This window comes from Oratosquilla oratoria, chromosome 12 (genome assembly GCF_046742065.1).
Source record: "Oratosquilla oratoria isolate Oo_2021 chromosome 12, ASM4674206v1, whole genome shotgun sequence".
Classification (NCBI taxonomy): Eukaryota; Metazoa; Arthropoda; class Malacostraca; order Stomatopoda; family Squillidae; genus Oratosquilla; species Oratosquilla oratoria.
Genome location: NC_134788.1, coordinates 42,349,092 through 42,371,227, shown reverse-complemented (window position 1 = coordinate 42,371,227; position 22,136 = coordinate 42,349,092). Strand labels below are relative to the sequence as shown.

The 22,136-nt window shown below is 47.8% G+C and overlaps 1 protein-coding gene across 17 annotated transcripts in view; it reads left to right on the top strand.

Annotated features, from left to right (window-relative positions):
* The window catches only part of LOC143031548 (ELAV-like protein 1), a 486,883-nt gene that overhangs the window by 372,111 nt on the left and 92,636 nt on the right, over positions 1-22,136 (top strand). For 12 of the 17 annotated variants that reach the window (XM_076195544.1, XM_076195552.1, XM_076195548.1 and 9 more), the window contains one exon: positions 21,178-21,198. The exons of the other annotated variants lie outside the window; for them this stretch is intronic. In XM_076195544.1, coding sequence (XP_076051659.1) covers positions 21,178-21,198 — 21 coding nt within the window. The remainder of the gene's footprint in view (positions 1-21,177; positions 21,199-22,136) is intronic. 17 annotated transcript variants of the gene reach the window in all.

The following is a 22,136-nucleotide window of genomic DNA, read 5'->3' as shown; positions in this document are numbered from 1 at the left end:
CACGGGAGGCACTGGCTTCATTTTGTTCTCTCGTGTTCTCTCCGTGTTCTCTCGCTGTTCTTCTCCAGCCTCCCGGAGAATAGAACTCGCTAGGCGTCCGCTAGTTTAGAGCGGCCGGCCGGCCGGCCCGCGGACCCTCCCTTGAAAGACTTGTGTGATATAAAGGGGTCTCGGCATCTGCCCCAATTAAGAATTTTTTTTTCGTGTGTGTGTGTGTGTATTATTATTATTATTATTTTTTTTTTCCCTCATCGTTTTCTTCCACTTTTATCTTACTTGTTTTGGGTATTTTTTTCTGTGTGTGCGTGTGTGTATTTTTTTTTTTTTTTTTTATCGTTTTCTTCCCACTTTTGTCTTCCTTTTCCTCCTCATCTCCCTTATCTTTTTCCTCTATGATGTCCAGCGGTACGTAAATAAATATACAAATATATCAATGGTGAGAAATGTAGCAACACATTTGTAAATAACAACTGATACCACAGCCGGACGGAGGAATGAGATGATTAAGCGAAAATTATACATTTCGATTGCTAACTGCAACCCTCGTCACCAGCAATCGAAATGTATAGTTTCGCTTGCTCAGCTCTTTGTCCGATTGTGGTGTTAGTTGTGATACAAATATGTTAACACACACACACACACACACACACACACACACACTTGGACAAGAGCCATGCCTATATGGGCTTATGTCCTTGTAAATTATAAATAAATAAATAGATAAATAAAATTAAAACGAAATAAATGAATAGACATGGAGCGACCGAGGTGGGGAACAGAATTGTTTGGTTAAGTCAGTCGTTCTACGTCATTGTTACGTCACTGTTAATGACGTGAGAGAATGGTGACGTAGCGTCCTACGGTTACTCCGACGACGCAAGTTGACACGAACGGTGACGCAATGTCCGGGTTTATGACGTCATGCGTCGTGATTGTGACGTCATACGGTAGTAACGTCAAATGGTGACGTGAAGAAGTGTGGGGGGGTTTCTGTGAACGCCACTGGCCCCCGTAGGCAGCCTCGAGAGCAATTAGCACCCCAGGCGAGTCGGTGGGGGGGGAGAGGATTGGGGGGGTTGTTATTAGGGGGAGGGGAAGGGGGGTAGGCCAGCTGTTCAAACAGCTGATAACCGGCGTCCCTCCCCTCCCCTCCCCCCTCCCGCTCCTCACCCCCCCTTCTACTCTCTAGCTCTTTCTCGTTCTTTTAGTCTCTTTTTCTCTCCCTCTCTCTCCCTCTCTCTCTCTCTCTCCCTCTCTCCCCCTCTCCCCCTGTATGTGGCAGCACTGTATACACATGTACATGTTTTATGGTGTATTCATATGCATTTCTCATACATTAAGTGTGTGTGTGTGTGTTTACCTAATTGCAGTACACTAGACGAGATCCACGGTGGATAAATCAGTGTTGAATGAAGCAGGACTCCACAAACGTTGCTCCTTGCGCGCGCGCACACACACACACACACACACACACACACACACACACACACACACAAAATATAGTCATACACGCACACACACACATAAACACAAAACATACAAAACATACAGTCATACACGCACACGCGCAATCATACGCATACACTAACACACACAATCATACACAAACACGCACACACACAATCATGCACATTAACGCACACACACACAATCATACACAAACGCACGCACACACAATCATACTCAAACGCGCGCACACACACAATCATACACAATCTCACACACATTCTTATATACGCTCACAAACGCACACACACACACAATCACACATACGCTCACAAACACACATACGCACACAAACATACACACACACGCACACACAGTTGTTAGTGGAAAGAGTTGATTGGTTGAGTAGGCTACCCTTCGTTTCGGGGGGTTGGGTGGGGAGACTTTGGAGTGGTTGGGGGGATATGGGGGGGCAGTATTGGGAGGGACGGGGGGGTCCTTAGCCTGGAGGGGTGCGTCTGGTGGGGGGAGGGGTAAGCTTGGATTCTACCCACCGCGGGGGATTTGGGGGGGGGTATCTATATTAGGGAAAGCTGGGGGAGGGGAGTGGGGGAAGGCTCTCTCTTTCCTCTCCCCATCTCTTTCTCTCATATTTCCTCTCTCCTCTTTCCTCTCCTCTCTCGTCCTCTCTTGTTCTCTCTCTCCTTTTCTCTCCTCTCTCGTCCTCTCTCTCCTCTTCTCTCTCCTTTCTCGTACTCTCTCCTCTCTTTCTGTACTCTTCTATCTCCTCTCTATGACGTCAAGAAATTCCTCCACATTCTCTTATTTTCCCCGTCATCCTTATTCCTTCTCTTCCTCTTTTCCACATCGCGTCCGTCTCCTCTTCCTCCTTCCTCCGCCTCCTCTTCCTCCTCTTCCTCCTTCCTCCTCTTCCTCCTTCCTTCTCTTCCTCCTCTTCCTCCTTCCTCCTCCACTTAGTATTTTCTTCGCCTCCCACATTCCTCTTCCTCCTCCTCTTCGTATTTTTCCCGCCCTCCACATTCCTCCCTTGCCTCTCTCCTCCTCCCCTTCCTCTTCCTCTTTTTCTTCTATATACTTCCCCCACACTCTCTTCCCCTCTTTCTCCCCTTCTTTTCGGACCTTCCCCTCTTCCTTCCCCTTTTCTTCCCACTCAACTTCTATTCCCCGCTTCCCTTCCTCTCCTACCCTTTCCCCTCTTTCCTTCCTCTCCCCTTTCCTCTCTCCTCTTCCCTTTCTTCTCTCCCCTCTCACCCTTTCCCCTCTTTCCTTCCTCTCCCCTCTTCCCTCTCACCTTTTCCCCTCTTTCCTTCCTCTCCCCTCTTCCCTCTCACCCTTTCCCCTCTTCCCTCTCACCCTTTCCCCTCTTCCATCTCACCCTTTCCCCTCTTCCCTCTCACCCTTTCCCCTCATTCCTCTCTCCCCTCTTCCCATTCCTCTCTCCCCTCTCACCCTTTCCCCTCTCCCCTCTCACCCTTTCCCCTCTCCCCTCTCACCCTTTCCCCTCTCCCCTTTCACCCTTTCCCCTCTTTCCTTCCTCTCCCCTCTTCCCTTTCCTCTCTCCCCTCTTCCCTTTTCTCTCTCCCCTCTTTCCTTCCTCTCCCCTCTTTCCTTCCTCTCCCCTCTTTCCTTCCTCTCCCCTCTTCCCTTCCTCTCCCCTCTTCCCTTTCCTTCCTCTCCCCTCTTCCCTTCCTCTCCCCTCTTCCCTTTCCTCTCTCCCCTCTCAGCCTTTCATCTCTACCCTCTCACCCTTTCCTCTCTCCCCTCTCACCCTTTCCTCTCTCCCCTCTCCCCCTTTCCTCTCTCCCCTCTCACCCTTTCCTCTCTCCCCTCTCACCCTTTCCCCTCTTTCCTTCCTCTCCTCTTCCCTTTCCTCTCTCCCCTCTTCCCTTATTCTCTCCCCTCTCACCCTTTCCCCTCTCTCCTTCCTCTCCCCTCACCTTTTCCTCTCCCCTCACCTTTTCCTCTCTCCCCTCACACCCTTTCCCCTCTTTCCTTCCTCTCCCCTCTTCCCTTTCCTCTCTCCCCTCTGACCCTTTCCCCTCTTCCCTTCCTCTCCCCTCTTCCCTTCCTCTCCCCTCTTCCCTTTCCTCTCTCCCCTCTTCCCTTTCCTCTCTCCCCTCTTCCCTTATTCTCTCTCCCCTCTGACCCTTTCCCCTCTTCCCTTCCTCTCCCCTCTTCCCTTCCTCTCCCCTCTTCCCTTTCCTCTCCCCTCTCACCCTTTCCCCTCTTTCCTTCCTCTCCCCTCTTCCCTTTCCTCTCTCCACTCTCACCCTTTCCCCTCTTTCCCTTCCTCTCTCTCCCTTTCCCCTCTGCCCTTCCCCCCACAATTTCTTTATCCACTTTGCGTTTTCAAGTGTTTAACTCCCCCTCCCCCCTTCCCCCACACTTTTCCAAATGACTTTGCTCATCTTTCCCCCCCACGTCTCCCCCCGCCCCCTTCCCCCTCTCCCCTTCTCCCCTTCCCTTTGTCGGCGCTTTCTCCTCTAATTGTTTTCTAATTATGTTCCAGAGTTTTTTAAATCCTCTTTAATTGCTCTTCTCTGTCCCCTCCCCCTCTCCCCCTTCCCCCCTCTCCCCCTTCCCCTCTCTCCCCCCCTTGCATACATCTCCCGTTCCCCCCCCCTTGTGATCACCAAATCTCTCTTCATAATGGGAAATGAGTGACGTCATGGAACGAGTGACGTCACTATTTAAGACGTCATTATTGTGACGTCATGACCTCGTAACGTCACGTGTGCGTGCGTTCGGTTGCGCCGTCACCATTGCCATACGTGCAAAGCAGAATCGGGGAGAGGTGCGGGATTCGAACCCGCGAGGAGGAAGAGGAGGAGGCGGCACGGCGTGGCACATGGCACGAAAGGAGCCGAGTGTGCCTTATTTATAGGTTGCGCACCTGTGTGTCACTCTTGGCGACACCAGGTGGTGGCGATGATTTCCCGTTTCGCCAAATTTTTTACTTCGCCAAAAATATTTTCGCCAAATTACGGTTTGCCAAAAAAAAAATAGCCAAATTCCAATGAAGCAAAGTACGTTTTCGCCAAATCACGGTTTGACAAAAAAAAAAATTGCCAAATTGCAGATGACCAAAACCACTTTTCGCCAAATTACGTTCCCCCCCCCCCCCAAAAAAAAAAAAAAAAAAAAACTCCAGGTTTTTTCCACTAAATTGGAATTCACCAAATTACGTTTTTCGCCAAATTTCATCTCGCCAAATCCGGTGTCCTCAGATCAGGTTTAACCAAGGTTAATCAAGGTTTGGTTAGAGAATGTGAGGCTGGCTTAGTAAAGGGTTTAAGCCAATTAAGATTAAGTTTGGTTGCGTTTGATTTCAATTGGTCCCTTGCCTTCACGGGGACATTGGGATTTGCGTTGGGTAAATAAAGTGTAACCTCAGACTCACTGACTACACCTGTGGTACACCTGTGTCATATCACACACACACGTGTGTGTGTGTGTGTGTGTGTGCCCAGTCTTGTGCTCACAAGTGTTGCGTTAATAGGCAAATGATGGTCATCAATGATTCGGCAACCCCCCCTGGTTATGGGGGAAGATTATCACTGATGTGTCGGTGGCAGGGATTTGTTATAAATCGCAGCAGTTGGTACACCTGCGTTGCCGGGGATCGAACTCGGGTTTCTGAGGTGGAAGTCATGTACTTTACTATCATGGTTGATATTATTATTGTCAATATTTTTATTTTCAATTATTCTCTGATGCCTTTGCTTATTTAATATATAGTTTATATTCATTTGTTATGTATTATATATTTAATATTATTTTCAATTTCCTTTATAATGTCTTTGTTTATGGAGTTACCGAGGTTACATAAATTGTGTAGGACCTAAAAAATCATGTACATATGTGTGTATGTATATTATATATATAATATATATATATATATATATATTTTTTTTTTTCAACAAGAACCCACTGTGTTGGATAAGAAGAAATGAAATAGACTATATCCATATATTTCGATCACGGACTGTGATCCTCTTCAGTGGAATACAGAGTAGTGGAGCAAAAGACATATCTTATGTACAGAGAAAGAAGAAAAAACATGTCTTTTGCTCCACTATGTATTCCACTGAAGAGGATCACAGTCCGTGGTCGAAATATATGGATATCATCTATTTCATTTCTACTTATCCAACAGAGTGGGTTCTTGTTGAATTTTACGAATTTGTTACATTACTTTGTAGTAATATATATATATATATATATATATATATATATATATATATATATATAACTTTATGCCTTCCTGGGCCTTTGCCTCCCGGGATAGAACCGGAACCCACGCCCAGGTAGAGGAAAAGCCCGAAACGTAAGACTTGGTAATAAGCTAAGTACCGCACGTGTTTTTTGGCGGCCAGATCGCGTCATAACTCGTCTTCTTTTGTCTCTCTTGTAGGTGAGTGTCGCCGAGCGTGGAGCCGTGAGAGGTCAAGTGAGAAGGTAGTAGCGTGAGCCATGAGTTACGACCCACACACACCTAGTCAGCTCGCTCAGTCGCAGTTGTATCTATGGCGTCATGTGTCCTAAGGCTGTGCCTAATTAGGGGTCGGGTGGAGTCTATGACTGCGAGCCTAACCCCCCAAATGACGTCATTTAGTCCCGCCTACCTCAGATTGACGTCACTCAAAAAACCCGCCTACCCCCCCCCCCCCGTGTGACGTCACCCGCAAACCCTGCCTACCCTCGAGTGGCGTCACCCACAAACCCCGCCTACCCTCGAGTGGCGTCACCCACAAACCTCGCTTACCCCGAGTGACACCCACAAACCCCGCCTACCCCCGAATAACGTCACCCCCCCCCCAAACCCCGCCTACTCCCGAGTGGCGTCAGCCACAAGCTCCGCCCATCCCGAGTGACGTCACCCCCAAACCCCGCCTACCCCCGAGTGACGTCACCCCCAAACCCCAGAGTGGCATCAGCCACAAGCTCCGCCTACCCCCGAATGACGTCAGCCACAAGCTCCGCCCCCAGCGAGCGAGCTGACTGAGGCTCCGAGTGACGTCTCCCCCACAAGCCCCGCCCCCCGCGAGCGAGCGAGCTGACTTGGTATTGTGTGGACTTGGAGAAGGTGTTGCCACAGGATTGTCGGAAAGTGTCGGTTGGTGTCGGCGCTGGATTAATCGGCCTTTGGTCAGCGTCGTCAGCAGCAGGAACTGCTTAGTCAGCATCAAGAGTGCCGACTGGAGTCCTGGGCTGACAGCGGAATTCCTTGAGCCGCTGAGAAATCGTCAGCAACGTCATTCACCAGCGTTGAAAAGCTAGAGACGCTGAGTCGCTCTGGTCCGTAGGGGTGTCGGTGATGTTAGTCGAGATTTTTTTTAACTTTCAAGGAGTAAGGGGGGGGGTTCCTTTGTTGCTGAATAAAATCACCTGGCGCCGAATAGACGGGCACACGTCAGAGATTTGATTTTGGACGTATCTTGGGTGAATAAAATCAACTGCCGACACTGACCACCGGAGCAAAACAAGATAACTGGCACCGCACAAGACGGACATCTTTCCGACAGTTCCGTGACGTCATCCTTGTGACGTCATCTCCCTTGGGATATGTGACGTCCCATGGTGGTGACAGTACGTGACGTCATTTAGGTGTGACGTCACCTTTCGTAACACCGATATATATATATATATATATATATATATATATATATATATATGTAGTGCCTTTATTGCATGCTAATCTCCCAAAGAAACCCTTCTAATTTTGTGTGTTCGCTTAACTATTATCCTAACTAACGGAATGCAGTTAACTGTACTACAGAGGTAGGCTTGGGTGGTGATACATCGAGGGGGGTGGGGGTGGCGCATAGGGACTATCACACTGTGCTATATTTCCTCCACCTCCAGCACCTTTTCCGCCGTCAAATCACTGTGATAGACGCATTTTGTTTTCTCAACAAAAATGCATAGAACGTCATTTGGGGGATATACTGGAGGGAAATTGTCTTCCTACAGCATATCGAATTCCTTCCCGGAAGCTGTGAGCTGGAGATTTGGTCCAACAGTTGGAGGAAAAATGTCCCAGTATGATAAGGCCTCAACGAGGGAATATTTTGGTAATTGTTGGGGGGGTGATGTATGGGGAGAAACTGGAGTTGTCGGGTGTTGCGTTATTGGGGGGGTTGTGGTTTGGGGGGAATAGGGCGAGACTGGGGAGGAAATGGGTATTTGGGGGGAACGTTTGGGGAGGAAATCAGCCGTTCAGGATTGACCTGGGGTGGGGGGCTTGAGGTTGGGGGGAATGGGGAGGGTCAGTGGATATGTAGCATTGGTTAGTACATTGTGGTGGTTGGGGGGGACATGAGAAAAGGGGGGAATACGAAAGGAGGGGGGAGATGGAGAGGGCTACATTTGTGGACAATGACGTACTAATGGGGGGGGGCGTTGGGGAAAGGTTCCCCCCCGCTGAATGAAATCGTCTGGCGGCCTCGCGTTGCACTGATTTCGTACCCGGAGCCTCACGGACGCTGGCAACGATCCGGGGGGGGGGGGCGTTGGACCAATTTCCGTGTTTTGTGAGTGTAGTAGGGATCCGTCGCCGGTTACCAGTTCTGTGTGTGTGGAAGGAATGTTCCAAGTGGACGGAACGCTTCGATCTCGGTCCGGGGATCAAATGCCAGCCTATCGGCTCAGCACGTTGGGAGATAATGGTGTTGGGTTGCGAAGACGGGCGGCGTCAGGGGGTTTCTATCGGATGTCTGTCTCTGTTGTTGTGGCTGAAGACGTGATCACACTGGGCTATTTTTCCTCCGACTGCCGGAGGAAAATATTTTTCCTTCGACTACTGGAGGAAAATTAATTTCCTTCGACTGCTGGAGGGAAATAATTTTCCTTCGACTGCTGGAAGAAAATTTTCCTTCGACTGCTGGAGGAAAATAATTTTCCTTCGACTGCTGGAGGAAAATAGTTTTCCTTCGACTGCTGGAGGAATTTTTTCCTTTGACTGCTGAAGGAAAAAAATTTCCGACTGCTGGAGGAAAAAATTCCTTCGACTGCTGGAGGAAAATAATTTTCCTTCGACTGTTGGATAATTTTCCTCCGACTGCTGGAGGAAAAATTCCTGCTGTAGGAAAATAATTTTCCTTCGACTGCTGCAAGAGGATAATTTTCCTCCGACTGCTGGAGGAAAAAATTCCTTCGACTGCTGGAGGAAAAGAATTTTCTTCGACTGCTGGAGGATAATTTTCATCCGACTGCTTGAGGGAAAAATCCTTCGACTACTGGAGGAAAATAATTTTTCTTCGACTTCTGGCGGAAAAATTTCCTTCGATTGATGGAGGAAAATAATTTTCCTCCAACTACTTGAGGAAAAAAATCCTTCGACTACTGGAGGAAAATCTTTTTCCTCCGACTGCTAGAGGAAAATATTTTTCCTCCGACTGCTGGAGGAAAATAAATCTCCTACTGTTGGAGGAAAATATTTTTCCTCCGACTGCTGGAGGAAAATAAATTTCCTCCAGCATAATATCAAACGACATTCTACGTAAATTGTTGAAGAAAACCCAATAGTTTGCCAAAGTGATTCGACGGCGGAAAATTAGCTTAGGAGGATGATGGCAAATACTGATAGGCTAGGGCGTCATGGCAACGCCCCTACGGACCACAGTCACTTTCTTCTCTCTCTTAGGTAGGAAGACACCTGATATTGATGGAGAAATGGTGGAGGTGGAAGGAAATAGTGGTGGAGATTGACAGATTAAGTGGAGATGGATTAAGTGGTGGAGATGGACGTCGTTAGTGATGGAGATAGACGGTTTGGTGGAGATGGACGGCATTATCGGTGGAGTTAGTGGAGATACAGATTAAGTGGTGGAGATCGACAGATTAAGTGGAGGAGATTGACAGATTAAGTGGTGGAGATTGACAGATTAAGTGGAGGAGATTGACAGATTAAGTGGTGGAGATTGACAGATTAAGTGGTGGAAATAGACCGTGTTATTGGTGGAGATTGACAATAAGTGGTGGAGATGGACGGAGTTAGTGGTGGAGATAGAATAAGTATTGGGGATAAACCGTGTTAGTGTTGGAGATGGATGTAGTGGTGGAGATAGACGGTGTTAGAGGTGAAGATGAGTGGCGATAGACCGTGTTAGTGGCGGAGATGGACGGTGTTAGTTGTGGAGATGGAGTGGAGATAGACCGTGTTAGTGGTGGAAATAGACCGTGTTATTGGTGGAGATAGACGGTATCAAAGGTGGAGATGGAGTGGAGAAAGACGGTGTTAGTGGTGGAGATGGACGAAGTGGTGGAGATAGACGGTGTTAGAGGTGGAGATGGAATGGAGAAAGACGGTGTTAGTGGTGGAGATGGACGAAGTGGTGGAGATAGACGGTGTTAGAGGTGGAGATGGAATGGAGAAAGACGGTGTTAGTGGTGGAGATGGACGGTGTTAGTGGTGGAGATAGACGGTGTTAGAGGTGGAGATGGAGTGGAGAAAGACGGTGTTAGTGGTGGAGATGGATGGTGTTAGTGGTGGAGATGGTCTGTGTTAGTGGTGGAGAAAGACGGTGTTAGTGGTGGAGAAAGACGGTGTTAGTGGTGGAGAAAGACGGTGTTAGTGGTGGAGAAAGACGGTGTTAGTGGTGGAGAAAGACGGTGTTAGTGGTGGAGAAAGACGGTGTTAGTGGTGGAGATGGACGGTGTTAGTGGTGGAGATGGACGGTGTTAGTGGTGGAGATGGACGGTGTTAGTGTTGGAGATAGACTGTGGTAATGTTGGAGATAGACGGTGTTAGAGGTGGAGATGGACGGTGTCAGTGGTGGAGAAAGATTGTTAGTGGTGGAAATAGACTGTCTTAGTGGTGGAGGAAGACTGTTTTAGTGGTGGAGATTGACGGTGTTAGAGGTGGAGATGGACGGATTTAGTGGTGATGAACGAATTTGGTAGAGAAAGACTGTTAGTGGTGGAGGAAAACTTTTATGGGTGGAGATTGACGGAGTTAGTGGTGGAGATTGACGGAGTTAGTGGTGGAGATTGACGGAATTAGTGGTGGAAGTAGACGGTGTTAGTAGTGGTGGAGAAAGACTGTTAGTGGTGGAAGTAGACTATGTTAGTGGTGGAGAAGGACAGATTTAGTGGAGGAAGTAGACCGCGATGGACTGACGAGTGGAGATAGACAAGGTGTTGTGGAATAGACCAAGTCAGAAATGGGGTCTTAGGCTTTGGGTGGAGATGAACCTCTTCGACGTCCCGCAGGTGATTGAATATACGCCAAAGGGTTGTTCACACACACACGCACGCACGCACGCACGGTCCGGGTTCGAATCCCGTCCATGGCTAAAATAGTTTCAGCATCGCTGCGCTGCGAGTCGTTACTCCAACTCGTGGGCGGGGAGTTGGGTGGGTGGGTGTGCGTGTAAAGGTGACAGCATTACCCATAGATCGGTCATAGATGAGCTGAGCTCTCATCCGGGAGGATAATTGTCGATCACGAGTCCAACACGTGATCCAAGACCATGGTGAATCACACACACGGGCGTACCGAAAAGTAGCACACTGGTATGTTAGGTCGACCCTGAACGATGGCCGTTCTTCTTAGAGTGGGGTTGTTAATGTCCATAAAAGTGCTGTGTGCCCCTGGGCCGTAGGGGTGTCTTCAAACCCCATGTGAAGGGTGAAATTACTGAGGATTAGCTTCTTGTCGCGAAAAGTCTTGCGCGTGACAGTGGTCCGTAGGGGTAAAGGAATAAGGAATGACAAGAGTGTTATGAATGGCGGGGGCACATCTCGAGTCATAAAAGAATGGTACGTGACTCTGGTCCGTTGGGGTGTACCCAGTCAAGACCGGAAATCCACGGCCCCACTTTGGGTGGCAACGGTCCTCAGGCCTTACTGTAGGTCTCCTTAATTCGTAGGGTGGGTCGCTGCCTCGTGACGGAAACAGATCTTTGGCACCGAGCGCCAGCCCCTTGGGGTTGCACCTCCAAGTGGAGGTGAAGGCTGCTGCCTCGTTTCGCCCGAAGATGTGGCAACACTGTAACTGTTGACAACTGAAATATGACGGAGTCTATTTCCTCTTCGTTTGAAGACTTGAATTCGCTCGGGAGATGTGGCAACGCTGGGGATGTTTACAATTAAAACGCGACGCGGTAATTACCGCCGTGTCCGCGCGAGGCCTCGCCTGGTGTTATTCGGGAGATTTGGCAACACCGGACATGTTTACATCAAAGATATTGCTAAGCTTTCAAGCTGTGCTTGGATTCGTTTGGGAAATTTGTCAGCGTGGGTTGTTTACAATTGAAATCTTGTTAAGAAAATTGCTCCTAGTGTCTTTTAGCGGAGTTTCGGGTGATTTGGACATTTGACATCAATGGAATTGTTTACGTTTGAATTATTAGAAAACGGTCTCATTTGGTGGTGTTCAGGAGATTTGGCAGCGTTGGAATTGTTTACATTTGAATTATTACAAAACGGTCTCATTTGGTGTTCAGGAGATTTGGCAACGTAGGGGTTGTTTACATTAAAGTACCATCTTGACAACCAACAAAAAACGGAAAGCGGACCCACGCCGCTGAATAAAGTCGTCTGGTAGAGGCGACGATAGTGGAATAAACTCATTGAAATTGTTTGTAACTCTTAGGCTACACTCGTAGTATGTTATGATGTAGATGGCTGTTCATAGAATTTGGTGTAGATAACTAAGCAACAGTCTTAGTCCTTTATAGAGTGTAGGCGGCTCTAGGCAACGTTAATCCATTCAACTCCGATGACAAGATGTCTTGTCATTTGGTCAAATAAAACAAAAAATCATAAAACACCAAAATGTTTGATCAAACACCAGAAAAATATGACGTCAATCCTCGCTTCGCTCGCAGCGAAGCGAGGACTGACGTCATATTTTTCTGGTGTTTGATCAAACATTTTGGTGTTTTATGATTTTTTGTTTTATTTGACCAAATGACAAGACATCTTGTCATCCGAGTTGAATGGGTTAATCCATCGTATTTTTCTTGTAACCATTGCCTGGGTCAAACGACGCCAAGCTCTCACGTGGAAGTAGAGGCAGGAATAGAGCCTAGCGTGGTCTGGTGCGTGTATAAATCCTTATCTTTTGCACTTGAGAAAATGGGGGGGTGGGGGCGAGTGGCACTGGGGAGGTTTTCGGCGAGATCGCCTTCGGTTAGGTTAGTACGAGAGGTGTAGTGTTTCTGGTCCAACCGCCGAGCGTCTTGTTGCTCAACATGGACAGGGTGCCAGGCAATGCTCTCGGCCGATTGGCTGTCCTGTACCATCCCCGTTGACTGGGGAAACTGTCTTTTTGGCCCTGTCTGTAACAGAAAAGGCTCCGAGCGTCCCTGTCTGTAAAGGAAAACGGTTTGGTCGGCCCTGTCTGTAAAGGAAATCTGTTTGATCGGCCCTGTCTGTAAAGGAAAACTGTTTGATCGGCCCTGTCTGTAAAGGAAAAATGTCTTTTCGTCCCTGTCTGTGAAGGAAAGCGGTCTGGTCGTCCCTGTCTGTAAAGAAAAATTGTCTTTTCGTCCCTGTCTGTAACGGGAAAGGGTCTTTTCGTCCCTGTCTGTAAAGGAAAACTGGTCGACCCTGTCTGTAAAAAAAAAATGGTCTGAACGTCCCTGTCTGTAACTGGAAACGGTCTGAGCGTCCTTGTCCTTAACAAGAAAATGTCTTTTCGTCCCTGTCTGTAACGGAAAATGGTCCAGTCGCCCCTGTCTGTAACGGGGAAGGGTCTGAGTGTCCTTGTCTGTTAGGGAAAAGGGTCAGGCCGTCCCTGTCTGTTAGGGAAAAAGGTCTAGTCGTCCCTGTTTGTTAGGGAAAACTGTCTAGTCGTCCCTGTCTGTTAGGGTAAACTGTCTGGTCGCCCCTGACCTTAAGGGAAAATGGTCTGATCGTCCCTGTTCTTAAGGGGAAATGGTCTGATCTGATCGTCCCTGACCTTAAGGGGAAATGGTCTGATCGTCCCTCACCTTAAGGAGAAATGGTCTGATCGTCCCTGACCTTAAGGGGAAATGGTCTGATCGTCCCTGACCTTAAGGGAAAATGGTCTGATTGTCCATGTCCGAAAGGAGGAAAAGGTCTACTCGTCCCTAACCGGGAAGATGGTCTGATCGTCCCTGTCTGTAAGGTGTTAAGGGCCGTTTACATGGCCAAACGATTTGTCAAACAAGTGTTTGAAGTGATGTTTGACCGTGTGAATGGGGTATTTGGTTGTCAAACATGTTTGACAACCAACTACCCCATTCACACGGTCAAACATCACTTCAAACACTTGTTTGACAAACCGTTTGGCCGTGTAAAATGGCCCTTTAAGCGTGGCCGGGTGATCGTTCAGTGTGCCGGAGAAGATGCCTTCTCATTTGTTGCCTGGCTCGTTCCCATCTTATGCTAAAGTTCTGCAGACCTAAAGAGACCGGATTCACGCCCGGTAAGTCAGCGGCCGGCCAGACCCTAGCTGTTGTCCGTAGACATTTCATGGAGTCAATATTGATCTCGAGAAGGCGCTTGACTCGATGCATCCTGGTTTGCTCCCGAGGTTCCATGCGGATCTGTGGGATTCTTGCGAAGATGAATGACCCGAGGCTTCTTGCCCCAGGGGGCAAAATGTTCTGTGTCAAGACGAATCGTGTCTGTCTTCTTAACCTTCGAATGACGCACGTCCGCATCCCCGACGTTCTGTCTTTGCATGGCTTCGGGTAATTGTTGATCGCCGCAGAACATCCGCTGACCACACGAAGGTCATCCGACCTCGTCTTTGGCGATGACGTTCTGCGTCCTGCGAGGAGGAGGTCGGTCGAGGTCCAGGTCGTGGTCCTCGAGTCTTTGCACATGGAGAAGCCACTTGAAGGGCGAGGGTCGAGGGCGACGTCCAGAGAGGTTGTATCTGGAACAAGACGTCCCCTATCTTGCTGGAAGATGTTCGCAATGGGAATGGTCTCCTCGAGGAATCTGTGGGGATTGCCGTTCACGTGCGGGTGAGCAGACACGCCTCCATAATCAAATAATAAACAAACGGACAAATAATAACAAACAATATAAAATAAAGGGCAGACACTACAGCATCTTGCTTAGGTTGTTTATCTGAACGAATTTTGAAGCTTCGAACTGAACTACATTGCACTGCCTCTGCAGGAAGTTTATTCCATTCAGTAACTACACGGTTGGCCAAGTTGTGATGTTGGCATCGTCTGAAACGCTGAAACTGTCGTCCTGACTACGAGCTTATCGAAGTGAGCTCGTCGTTCAATTGCGAATTCTTCCCGTTTGACTTAATAATTGCCAACCTTCGACTTTGTGGAGAAATTCTTGACGTTAAGCTTTTCGGCAGAGACTTACCTTGCAGGACTCTCAGTAATGGTTATAAACTGGACAAATTTAGATTTAAAAAGGAAATAGGCAAGAATTGGTTTACTAATAGGGTGGTCGACGAATGGAATAGACTTAGTAACCATGTAGTAAGCGCTGAAACTATCAGTTGTTTTAAGAAACGATTAGACAACCTTATGGATGGGGATGACAGGTGGTGATGGATACGGAGCTGCCTAGTGTAGGCCTTATGGTCTCTTGCAGTCTCCTTCATTCTTATGTTCTTATTCCCCTTCAAAAATAAAAGATAAAATGTGTAGGGCTGCCATTAAGATATACGTAGATTCCTTTCTGGTACATTTGGCGACAGTTAGACGTGACGGAGTAGTTGCCGGAAGTGAGAGGGGTACCCTCTTCCTCTTCGTCGTCTTCTTCTTCTTCTTCTTCTTCTTCTTCTTCTTCTTTTCTTCTTCTTCTTCTTCTTCTTCTTCTTTCATTTCTTCGTCCTCCTCCTTCTCTTCGTCATTATTCTTTGTCTTCTTCATTCTCTTCGTACTTATTGTTCGCTTTTTTTTTCCTTCGTCCTTTTTTCGTCTCCTCTCTCGTTTATTCATTTTTTATATATTTTTGAGGTCATACCCACGTACGGATGCTCGTACAAGTCGTGTAGCAGGATCGATCGTTAGCAGCGGTACTTCATACATCAGTATCAGCGACTTGGATTGGAGGGGGAGGGGGAGGGGGCCATAACTCCATTCTGGGTTAGCTACTTGGTTAAATCTTATTAAGTTAACGTGTGTGTAAAACCCGTTCGCGAAACTGGCTTAGGACTTAATTGGGTTTAGTTAAGCATTGGGGCGGTTCCGGTTAAGCGTTGGGGGGGCATCTTAATTATCCCCCCCTCGACTGAATTCTATCGTCTGGTGGCAGTGACGTCACGAAATGGGAATGACGTCAATGTGACGTCACGAAAAGGAAATGCCGTCAGTGTAACGTCACGGAATGAAATTAATGTCATGGAAAAGGGGTGACGTCAGTGTGACTTCGCGAAAGGGGGTGACGTCACGAAAGGATGACTGTGACGTCATTAAAGGGGGGTGACGTCATGTTAAGGAAATCAGCTGGCTAAGGAAACGTGTGTTTGCGCAGTGAAGGGGTTTGCGTGACGGGCGCTGAGAAAGACAATGCTGACATGTTTTTTTGTTTTGTTTTTTGTTTTGTTTTGCTTTGGGTTGAATTTGCTTTTGGTTTTGTGTTATGTTTGTTTTCTTCCGACAACACCGTCGGTTCTGTGGCACGGCGTGGCACTGCCGTGCCACGTGCCTTGATCGTGCCACGGAAGGCAGTGTTGGCGGATTTAACCATTTGATTTATTAACAGATTAATTAATTTCCCATTTTCTGTTTCCTCTTGGCTTTTGCTAACCCGGTTGACGTTTTCTTTGGTTTGTTGTTTTTGATACGGTTACTGTGAGAATATTACATGAAATGATGATGATATATGCTCTATATATTTTTTTACTTTAAGTATAAGTGCCCCCTGTATTAAATTTAAGCCCCCCACCCCCCCATGTGCTGTCGATCTCCTCCCCATCTCAACCATTCACTCCTGCCCCCCCCCATCCTCCGTTTTCTCTGCTCCTCTTCCCATTTTCACTGATTCTCTCTCTCTCTCTTTCTCTTTTTTCTTCTTTTGAATAATATTTTCCTCCTTTTCCTCCTCCTCTTCTTCCCTTCCTCTTCCTTCACTTCTTCCCTTCCTCTTACCTTCTCTTCTTCCCTTCCTCTTACCTTCTTTTCTTCCTTCCTCTTACTTTCTCTTCTTCCTTCTTCCTTCTTCCTCTTACCTTTTCTTCTTCCTTCTTCCTGTTACCTTCTCTTCTTCCCTTCCTCTTCCTTCTCTTCCCTTCCTCTTCCTTCTCTTCTTATCTTCCCTTCCTCTTCCTTCTCTTCTTAGCTTCCCTTCCTCTTACCATCTCTTCTTCCCTTCTTACCTTCTCTTCTTCCCTTCCTCTTACCTTCTCTTCTTCCCTTCTTACCTTCTCTTCTTCCCTTCTTACCTTCTCTTCTTTCCTTCCTCTTCCTTCTCTTCTTCCCTTCCTCTTCCTTCTCTTCTTCCCTTCTTCTCTTCTTCCCTTCCTCTTCCTTCTTTTCTTCCCTTCCTCTTCCTTCTCTTCTTCCCTTCCTCTTCCTTCTCTTCTTCCCTTCCTCTTCCTTCTCTTCTTCCCTTCCTCTTCTCTTCTTCCCTTCCCTTCCTCTTCCTTCTCTTCTTCCTTCTTCCTCCTACCTTCTTCCCTTCCTCTTACCTTCTTTTCTTCCCTCCCTCTTCCTTCTCTTCTTTCCTTCCCTTCCTCTTCCTTCTCTTCTTCCTTCTTCCTCCTACCTTCTCTTCTTCCTTCTCTTCTTCCCTTCCTCTTACCTTCTCTTCTTCCCTCCCTCTTCCTTCTCTTCTTTCCTTCCCTTCCTCTTCCTTCTCTTCTTCCCTCCCTCTTACCTTCTCTTCTTTCCTTCCTCTTCCTTCTCTTCTTCCCTCCTTCCCTCCCTCTTCCTTCTCTTCTTCCCATCCCTTCCTCTTACCTTCTCTTCCCTTCCTCTTCCTTCTCTTCTTCCCTTCCTCTTCCTTCTCTTCTTCCCTTCCCTTCCTCTTCCTTCTCTTCTTCCCTTCCCTTCCTCTTCCTTCTCTTCTTCCCTTCCTCTTCCTTCTCTTCTTCTTCCTCCTACCTTCTCTTCTTCCCTTCCTCTTCCTTCTCTTCTTCCCTTCCTCTTCCTTCTCTTCTTCCCTTCCTCTTCCTTCTCTTCTTCCCTTCCCTTCCTCTTACCCTCTCTTCTTCCCTTCCTCTTCCTTCTCTTCTTCCCTCCCTCTTACCTTCTCTTCTTCCCCTCCTCCTCCTTCTCTTCTTCCCTCCCTCTTCCTTCTCTTCTTCCCTTCCCTTCCTCTTACCTTCTCTTCTTCCCTCCCTCTTCCTTCTCTTCTTCCCTTCCTCTTCCTTCTCCTCTTCCCTTCCCTTCCTCTTACCTTCTCTTCTTCCCTTCCTCTTCCTTCGCTTCTTCCCTTCCCTTCCTCTTACCTTCTCTTCATTCTTCCTCTTACCTTCTCTTCTTCCCCTCCTCTTCCTCTTACTTTCTTCTCTTCTTCCCTTCCTCTTATCTTCTCTTCTTCCCTTCCTCTTATCTTCTCTTCTTCCCTTCCTCTTCCTTCTTTTCTTCCCTTCCTCTTCCCTCTCTTCTTCCTTCTTCCTCTTACCTTCTCTTCTTCCTTCTTCCTCTTCCTTCTCTTCTTCCCTTCCTCTTCCTTCTCTTCTTCCCTTCCTCTTCCTTCTCTTCTTCCTTCTTCCTCTTCTTCCTTCTTCCTCTTACCTTCTCTTCTTCCCTCCCTCTTCCTTCTTCCCTTCCCTTCCTCTTACCTTCTCTTCTTCCTTCTTCCTCTTACCTTTTCTTCCCTTCCCTTCTTACCTTCTCTTCTTCCCTTCCTCTTCCTTCTCTTCTTCCCTTCCTCTTCCTTCTCTTCTTCCCTTCCTCTTCCTTCTCTTTTTTCCTTCCTCTTCCTCTTACCTTCTCTTCATCCCTTCCCTTCCTCTTACCTTCTCTTCTTCCCTTCCTCTTCCTTTTCTTCCCTTCCTCTTCCTTCTTTTCTTCCCTTCCTCTTCCCTCTCTTCTTCCTTCTTCCTCTTACCTTCTCTTCTTCCTTCTTCCTCTTACCTTCTCTTCTTCCTTCTTCCTCTTACCTTCTCTTCTTCCTTCTTCCTCTTACCTTCTCTTCTTCCCTTCCTCTTCCCTCTCTTCTTCCTTCTTCCTCTTACCTTCTCTTCTTCCTTCTTCCTCTTCCTTCTCTTCTTCCCTTCCTCTTCCTTCTCTTCTTCCTTCTTCCTCCTCTTCTTCCTTCTTCCTCTTACCTTCTCTTCTTCCCTCCCTCTTCCTTCTTCCCTTCCCTTCCTCTTACCTTCTCTTCTTCCTTCTTCCTCTTACCTTTTCTTCCCTTCTTCCCTTCCTCTTCCTTCTCTTCTTCCCTTCCTCTTCCTTCTCTTCTTCCCTTCCTCTTCCTTCTCTTCCCTTCCTCTTCCTTCTCTTCCCTTCCTCTTCCTCTTACCTTCTCTTCTTCCCTTCCTCTTCCTTCGCTTCTTCCCTTCTTCTTCCCTTCCTTTTCCTTCTCTTCTTCCCTTCCTCTTCCTTCGCCTCTTCCCTTCCCTTCCTCTTACCTTCTCTTTTTCCCTCCCTCTTCCTTCTCTTCCCTTCCTCTTCCTTCTCTTTTTCCCTCCCTCTTCCTTCTCTTCTTCCCTTCCTCTTCCTTCTCTTCTTCCCTTCCTCTTCCTTCTCTTATTTCCTTCCTCTTCCTTCTCTTCTTCCCTTCCTCTTCCTTCTCTTATTTCCTTCCTCTTCCTTCTCTTATTTCCTTCCTCTTCCTTCTCTTCTTCCTTCTTCCTCCTACCTTCTCTTCTTCCCTTCCTCTTACCTTCTCTTCTTCCCTCCCTCCTCCTTCTCTTCTTCCCTTCCTCTTCCTTCTCTTCTTCCCTCCCTCTTACCTTCTCTTCTTTCTCTCCCTCTCTTCCCCCCTCCTCTCCCACTCTCCTTCCTCCTCCCCTCTTTCCCTCCCCCCCCCACCCGCCGATGTTTCGGTTGGCTGGAATCTCTCTTTTTTTTGTATAATTGGCTTTTAGATCGACCAAATACTAATTGGCTGTGTGTGCCGCCTCTCTAACTAACGAGCGCTCTCTTTTTTCCTCTTTACTGTCAGTTGACAGCTCTAAAAAGTAAAAAAAAAAAAAAAAAATTAAAAGATATAAATATGAAAAGATATATATTTGATAGATGCTCACAGTGTGCCCTTAGTCTGTATGTATATTTTGTTCACAATTATTTAATTAACTTTCTTGTTTAGGCTGATATTGTATTTGTTATTGATATTACTATTATTATTATTATTAAAGTAGGCTTAGTAACTCTTTGTTTTACGATTATTATTATTATTTTTTTTTGTAAATTAATTTTCCATTGCCGTCATACTTTTATGTTTTTATGCTGTTACTCCCGCATGTACATACTTCTGTTGAGTGTGTTCACTCCAACAAAAAACCTCCCCCCACTCCCCCCGACTCGCCCCCACCTCTCTAAGCCTCCCCCACCTCTCTAAGCCTACCCTCACCTCTCTAAGCCTCCCCCGCCTCTCCCCCACATCTCTAAGCCTCCCCCACTCCCCCCGCCTATCCCCCACCTCTCTAAGCCTCCCCCTACTCACCCCGCCGCTCTTAGCCTCCCCCCTACTCACCCCACCTCTCTAAGCCTCCCCCCTACTCACCCCGCCTCTCCCCACCTCTCTTCAGCCTCCCCCTGCTCCCCCCGCCTCTCCCCCTACTCCCCTGCCTCTCCCCCACCTCTGCCCCCCTCTCCCCTTTCCCCCCCAGCACATGTCTTATCTTCCATCTTCCCCCTCCTCCCTCACCTCTTCCTCTCCCCCACACCCCACCGGTCTTCCCTCTATCTCTCCCCCCACCCCACCCCACCCCCGTAGGAACTGGTGGCATCGCTACCCCAGTGCGTCTGAACTTTCCCCTCCTCTCCCCTTCTTTCCCCTTCTTTCCCCCTTTCTTCCCTTATCTCCCCTCTCTTCATCTCCCTTTCTCTTCCTTCCTCTCCCCTTCTCTCTCCCCTTCCTTTCCCCTCCTCTCCTCTTCCTTTCTCTTCCTCTCCCCTCTCCCCCTCTCTTCCCTCTCCTATCCCCCTCTCTTCCCTCCTCTCCCCCTCTCTTCCCTCCTCTCCCCCTCTCTTCCCTCCTCTCCCCTCTCTTCCCTCCTCTCCCCCTCTCTTCCCTCCTCTCCCCTTCCTTTCCCCTCCTCTCCCCCTCTCTTCCCTCCTCTCCCCCTTTCTTCCCTCCTCTCCCCCTCTCTTCCCTCCTCTCCCCCTTTCTTCCCTCCTCTCCCCTCCTCTCCCCCTTTCTTCCCTCCTCTCCCCCTCTCTTCCCTCCTCTCCCCCTCTCTTCCCTCCTCTCCCCCTCTTCCCTCCTCTCCCCCTCTTCCCTCCTCTCCCCTTCTTTCCCCTCATCTCCCCCTCTCTTCCCTCCTCTCCCCTTCTTTCCCCTCATCTCCCCCTCTCTTCCCTCCTCTCCCCTTCTTTCCCCTCCTCTCCCCCTTTCTTCCCTCCTCTCAGCACATCTCCCCCCTTTTCCTTCCCTCCCCCCACTCCCACACTCCCTCCAATTCCCTCACCACCCCCTCCCTTTCCTCCCATCCCTCTAACTCCCACTCCCACACTCCCTTTCCTCCCATCCCTTTAACTCCCACTCCCACACTCCCTTTCCTCCCACTCCCTACAATTCCCTCACCCTTTCCTAACCTTTCCACTCCCACACTCCCACTCCCTTTCTTCCCACACTCCCACTCCCTCCAATTCCCTCCTGACTCTGACGTCACAACTCTCTACATCGCCTCCCACTCTTCCACAGGTGGCGGAGGAGGAGGAGGAGGTAAGCTGTTGAAGAACAAGAGGAGAGGAGAGGGTTGGGGAGGGCTCTTGAGGGGAAGAGGAGGAGGAGGAGGAGGAGGAAGAGGAAGAAGAAAGAAGAGGAATGGGGACGGCGGGAACAGGAACGGATTTTTTTTTTTTTTTTTTTTTTTATTATTATTATTTTATTTGTTTATTTTTTGTTTGTTTGATTTTGTGTGTTGGGGAAGATGATGATGACGATGATGATGATGACGTGGACCGGTTGGTAGGTTGGTGTCAGTAGTTGTAAGTACTCCTATTGGGTTGTTAGTAGTGCGGGCATTGCCATATATGGTGGTGGTAAGGGTTTAATAGTAAATTGTGTGTAATGTATATATGTATATATATATATATATATATATATATATATATATATATATATGCTAATAAGAACACGGGTACGTGTGTTCACTTATGCAAAGTAGACCATTTGGAAAAAGAAACTAATGAAGCAGAGCGCTTTCGTATATTATATCTTCAGTGCAAAGAGTACTTTTTGCACTGAAGATGCAATATACGAAAGCGCTCTGCTTCGTTAGTTTTTTTTTTCCAAGTGGTCTACTTTGCATGTATATAAACCGGAAAAGAAACTAGAATTCCCGAGCGCTTTCGTGATATTGACATCTTCAGGGAAAATATCACGAAAGCGCTTGGGAATTGTAATTTCTCTTACGGTTTCCTTTCTGGTTATTAGAAATTTATTGGACCACGTGGATTTGATTTTTTGTGTGTGTATATATATATATATATATATATCTTGATAGCGCAATGGGTTAAGTCAATGGTCACTCGTTACGTGTGAGCGGGGGTTCGAGTCCTTCTCTTGAACATTTATAAATTTCTGTATGTAGGCCTCCGTCGAGTTCCTCGACGTTGTGGCTTAGAATTAAAGTGAATTGTAGTTGATCAATTGTGTGT